Source organism: Amblyomma mixtum, chromosome 2 (genome assembly GCF_055824585.1).
Source record: "Amblyomma mixtum isolate Tamu chromosome 2, ASM5582458v1, whole genome shotgun sequence".
In the NCBI taxonomy this organism is placed as follows: Eukaryota; Metazoa; Arthropoda; class Arachnida; order Ixodida; family Ixodidae; genus Amblyomma; species Amblyomma mixtum.
The window spans coordinates 140,322,986-140,328,985 of NC_143013.1; the positions used below are offsets into that span (position 1 = coordinate 140,322,986).

A 6,000-nucleotide genomic window follows, 5' to 3' on the forward strand; every position below is an offset into this window, starting at 1 on the left:
GGCCAGCGCTCAGCACATCAAGCCGTCGGCAGCTTGCACCGCTCTAGTTTTAATTCAGGATGTCCTCTACACGATCGAGTTCGTCGTACTGCCGTGTTGTTCTCACTCTGTTATTTTGGGCTGGGATTTCCTTTCTCGTCATGCCGCTGTCATCGATTGCGCTCGCGCTGAAGTCGGGTTCTGTGCTCTGCCCCAATCCCAGCCGGACGCTGCTCCTTCGCCGCCATGTATTAAAGCCCTCGTCACCGAAGACATCGACCTGCCTCCATGCTCTTCCGTCCTTGTGCGCCTCTCTTGTGCCCCTTCTCGTGATGACACTGTTCTTTTCACGCCAGCCCATACTTTCCTCCGGCGCAAGTGCCTTCCTCTGCCTTACGCCGTATTGACTATTTCTGCTGGCCTTTCCGTACTGTGGGTCTGTAACCCGTTTCCCTACTCTAGTGCTCTGCGCCGTGGCGAATGTGTCGGCAGTGTCCAACCTGTCGCGGCTATTTTAACCCATGAGGAGCCTGCCGGTTCATCGCACATCAGTCTCGCTGCGCTCAGCCCACCATCTTCTACACCCACTCCTTCATCTACCGAACTATTTCTCCGCTCCATCGACGCAGATCTTCCACCGCAGCAGCGCACGCAGCTTCTCGACTTGCTCAACCAGTTCCGCGCCTCCTTCGACTGTCATCACAGCTCACTAGGCCAAACGTCGACTGTCACACATCGCATAGACACAGGTGCCCACGCTCCTCTACGGCAGCGCCCCTATCGTGTGTCGGCACCCGAGCGCCAAGTTATTGAAGATCAAGTCGACCAAATGCTCAAGAGCGGCGTGATTAAACCCTCAAGCAGTCCATGGGCTTCGCCAGTTGTGCTTGTCAAAAAGAAAGACGGCTCAATCCATTTCTGTGTAGACTACCGCCGCCTTAACAAGATTACGCGCAAGGACGTATATCCCCTGCCACGCATCGATGACGCCCTAGACTGCTTGCAAGGTGCCGAGATATTTTCCTCTTTAGATTTACGTTCCGGGTACTGGCAGGTACCCATGGAAGAGGCCGATCGCCCCAAGACAGCTTTTGTAACACCTGACGGCCTATATGAATTTACTGTGATGCCTTTCGGTCTTTGTAATGCTCCCGCCACGTTTGAGCGGATGATGGATACCATTCTGCGTGGTCTCAAGTGGAAAACCTGCCTCTGTTACCTCGACGACATCGTCGTGTTATCGCCTGACTTTGACACTCACCTTTACCGCCTGAAGCACGTTTTGACCTGCCTCTCTGACGCCGGCCTCCAGCTCAACTTAAAGAAGTGCCATTTTGCCGCTCGCCAACTCACCATTTTAGGCCACGTTGTTTCCAAGGAGGGTGTCCGTCCGGACCCGGCTAAACTTCGTGCTGTGGCTGCGTTCCCTCGACCTACTTCTATCAAAGAACTGCGCAGCTTCCTAGGGTTGTGCTCCTACTTCCGTAGGTTTATACGCAACTTTGCCTCAATCGCTGCACCTTTGACACAACTTCTGTCCGGCTGTTCCGATCTTTCGCAATGGTCCCAAGTGTGTGACGACGCCTTCGATTCCTTGCGCCGTATGCTCACTGCCCCACCGATACTTCGCCATTTCGACCCGACCGCACCCACCGAGGTCCATACTGACGCCAGTGGGGTAGGCCTCGGCGCCGTACTCGCGCAACGTAAACCTGGCTTCGCCGAATACGTCGTTGCCTATGCCAGCCGCACGATCACAAAGGCTGAATCTAATTACTCGGTCACTGAAAAAGAGTGTCTGGTGATTGTTTGGGCCCTTACCAAGTTCCGCCCTTACCTCTACGGCCGCCCGTTTGAAGTAGTGACCGACCACCACGCGCTGTGCTGGCTGTCCTCTCTGAAAGACCCATCCTGTCGCCTCGCGAGGTGGGCCCTTCGCCTCCAGGAATACGACATCCGCGTCGTGTATCGTACTGGCCGCAAACATCAAGACGCCGATGCTCTATCGCGCTGCCCACTCCCAGCCAATACTTCGAGCCTTTCAACCTTAGACGCCTCCTCACCGATGCTTCACATCAGCGCCATGCCTTCGGCGCAGCGTGCCGACCCATGGATCTCTTCTCTTCTTGACTTCCTCACAAACCCTACGGCTGCTTCTCCGTCGCGTGCTCTTCGCCGCCATGCTTCCCATTTCTCAATTCGTGATAACCTCCTTTATCGCCGCAACTACAGCTCAGATGGCCGCAAGTGGTTGCTAGTTATTCCCCGTCACCTTCGCTCGGAAGTTTGCGCCCATTTTCACGCTGACCCGGAGTGTGGTCATGTCGGAGTGTTCAAGACCTACGCTCGCATCCGGCTACGATATTATTGGCGTGGCATGTACACCTTCATCCTCAAATACGTGCGCTCGTGCCTTACCTGTCAACGTCGCAAGCCGCCACCTCAACGTTCTGCTGGAGAATTGCAGCCGCTACCCTGCCCGCCACGCCCATTTGACCGCGTCGGCATTGATTTATACGGCCCCCTTCCGTACACTTCGGCCGGCAACCGTTGGGCTATCGTCGCGGTTGACCATTTGACAAGGTATGCCGAAACCGCCGCCCTTCCAGCTGCCACAGCCTCCGAAGTTGCCTCGTTTATTTTAAACCGATTCATCCTTCGTCATGGCGCCCCTCGCGAATTGCTGAGCGACAGAGGCAGCGCCTTCTTATCCGATGTTGTGAAGGCACTGCTCACCAAGTGCAATGTAATTCATCGCACCACCTCCGCATATCATCCGCAAACCAACGGTCTCACCGAGCGCTTTAACCGTACCCTCGGTGACATGTTATCTATGTACCTCTCTTCAAACCAGTCTAACTGGGATCTTCTGCTTCCGTATGTAACCTATGCGTACAATACCACAACGCAGTCCACTACTGGCTTCTCTCCTTTCTTTCTCCTTTACGGCCGTCACCCTTCTGCTACCATCGACACCATTCTGCCGTACCAACCCGACGCTTCCGAGTATGCGCCTCTATCTGAAGCCGCCCAGCACGCCGAAGACTGTCGCCGCATCGCCCGTGCTCTCACAACTGACAACCAGTGCAGAGAGAAATCCCGCCACGACCTCAATCAAACAACGCTACACTTCCCCAATGGCTCCCTTGTGTGGCTCTGGATTCCGACAAATACTCCGGGCCTGTCGTCAAAATTTCTCGCCAAATACCATGGCCCATACCGTGTCCTGGCGCGTACATCTCCGGTTAATTACACAGTCGAACTTCTCGTGCCGTCTTCTGATCGCCGCTTCCGTGGACGCGAGACTGTTCATGTCCAGCGCCTCAAGCCATTCTACGACCCAGCCATCCTACCCGCGCCCTAAGTCGCCAGGTTGGCTCCTCTTTTCCCCGGGGGCAATTGTGAAGACGAAGACGACCGTACTGCTTAGCGGCGGCGCTGCCATCGCTGCGCGTGCTGTGCTCTCGCCTTCGCCGACCACGGACTGTTGCCGCCCTGCTCCTGAGGTCCCAGTGCCTTTAACGAACCCCCATCCTACAGTACCTTTGAATTTGGGCGCGGCAGCACGACCAGTATGCGGATCGATAACCCGCTCGTCTTTTTCATGCAGCTTATTGCCGTCCTGCTGATGACACCGGCGGGGCATGTGCGATCATTCCAACCGACAGAAGCTTGGACGACACAGCTGATCTACAATCACAGCTCACTCGTGCGGATAACGCCACCGATTCTGGATAGCTGGGACTGCCGACAAGGCCGCCACGTCTCGGCGACACTCAGCGTCAACGTGGCTTACGACGCTACCCCGGTGGACAAGATGCATTCTTCGTGCATAAATCCGGGACCGGGCCTTCCTTGGGCCAATGGGCGCGGCAGCACGACCAGTATGCGGATCGATAACCCGCTCGTCTTTTTCATGCAGCTTATTGCCGTCCTGCTGATGACACCGGCGGGGCATGTGCGATCATTCCAACCGACAGAAGCTTGGACGACACAGCTGATCTACAATCACAGCTCACTCGTGCGGATAACGCCACCGATTCTGGATAGCTGGGACTGCCGACAAGGCCGCCACGTCTCGGCGACACTCAGCGTCAACGTGGCTTACGACGCTACCCCGGTGGACAAGATGCATTCTTCGTGCATAAATCCGGGACCGGACCTTCCTTGGGCCAATGGGCCTCGGCAGCACGACCAGTATGCGGATCGATAACCCGCTCGTCTTTTTCATGCAGGTAAGAAAACGTTACGGAAAATGCTTTCGTTCGGACGACCTGTGTTTGGTTGTGCTGCCGTGCCCTGGCCTGCTCTGTACGCTTGCATATGATTTAGCCTGTCTTGCTATGAAAGTGTTGCTGCTGTCCGGTGACGTTGAGACGAACCCCGGACCCGATAATGACCAACTCGTACGCCAACTGCAACAGATTTCAGAAGATATCAGGGAAATTAAGGATGGGCGCTTAGCTTCCATCGACGCGAAGTTGGAACGACTAGCTGCTCTGGACAGCAAATTATCAGAGTGTGTTAACGAAGTTACTAACCTGCAGAAGGTAGTCACTTTCCTCGAATCAAGACTGGAGGACCTAGAAAATCGTTCTAGACGCTCGAATTTGATAGTATACGGTGTCCGAGAAAACCCAGAAGAAAATACCGAATCACTCGATAAGTTAATGAATGAAAAAATTGTCAAGAAAATTCTTAAAATTGATCCAGTTTCCATTGAAAGGATACACAGGTTAGGTCGGCCAGTCAAAGATAAAACCAGGCCGATAATACTTAAACTACTGGACTACCGCGACAAAGTAAATGTGTTAAGAAATTGTCGTAAGTTGAAGGGTTCTAATTACTCGATAGGCGAAGACTTCTCGGTACGTGTGAGGGAAGTAAGAAAAAAGTTGTGGAACTGGGCAAAAGAGAATAAGGAAGAGGGAGACAAGGTGTCATTAACGTATGACAAACTACGCCTAAATGGGCAATTATATCGCTGGGATAACACAAAAGGTTGTCCAGTACACATGGAACTTGTAACTGACAATACTGAGAGCCGAAAAAACATGCTAGACGACCAAGGCCAACTTGAAACTGACATCATTGAAAGCCAAAAAAACATGCAAGAAAAACAAGGCGAGGGACCCGCATTACGCCCACGACGGCCGCAACATCCTCGCAGATAAGTTTTGCAAACGTTAACGCCCGCAGCATCCTGAACAAATCTGACTCACTCGAAGCGTTACTTCTTGGTATCGAGCCAGACTTTGTGGCTATAACAGAAACTTGGTTAACGGCTGATATCCTGGACACCGAGATTACACCTCCGAATTACGTAATTATTCGCAAGGACAGGCCAACACGTGGCGGAGGAGTGGCTATTCTAATAAAAAAGCACATTCCCTTCTCTATTCTGCCAGAAGTTCAGGATGCAGAGGCAATCTTTTGCAAGATGAAGCTTGGCTCGCACTTTATCACAGTGGGGTGTGTTTATCGTAGCCCTTCATTTGACCATTCCGCTATGACTTCATTGTATAACTATATGCAGCGTCACACGCTAGGTTCAAGACTTATCTTACTAGGAGACTTTAATCTTCCAGATATAGAATGGCAAACTTTGCAGTTTAATTCCCCTAGCTCTGAAGTCGTTTTAGATATTATGCTCCAGTTCAATCTTTACCAAATAGTAAGCGAACCTACACGTGTACAGGGAACAACGTCTAATATACTTGACCTTATATTTTTAAGTGATCACTTTTCAGTACACACAGCAGAACTCGAAATCATTGATGGTATATCAGACCACAAGCTAGTTCTATGCGCTATCCCTACATGTAACAAAGATGCTCCTCCAAGTTCGATAATTACATACCTCGACTACAATAATGCTCAAGATTCTGACATAATCGATCACCTCACTGATGAACTCTCGGCATTTGAAGAAATGTATGAGAAGCCCTCCACACATATTGAATCTTTATGGTCCATGTTCAAAGATACCGTATTCTTCTGCATCCGTAACTACGTACCAAC

The 6,000-nt window shown here is 52.1% G+C and overlaps 1 protein-coding gene across 1 annotated transcript; it reads left to right on the plus strand.

Annotated features, from left to right (window-relative positions):
• Positions 1 to 4,154: 4,154 nt before the first annotated feature.
• On the plus strand, positions 4,155 to 5,800 carry LOC149361093 (uncharacterized). Its single transcript, XM_089567996.1, has one exon. The coding sequence runs from the start codon at positions 4,155 to 4,157 to the stop codon at positions 5,151 to 5,153; it is 999 nt and encodes a 332-aa protein (XP_089424122.1). The 3' UTR covers positions 5,154 to 5,800.
• The last annotated feature ends 200 nt before the right edge of the window (positions 5,801 to 6,000 follow it).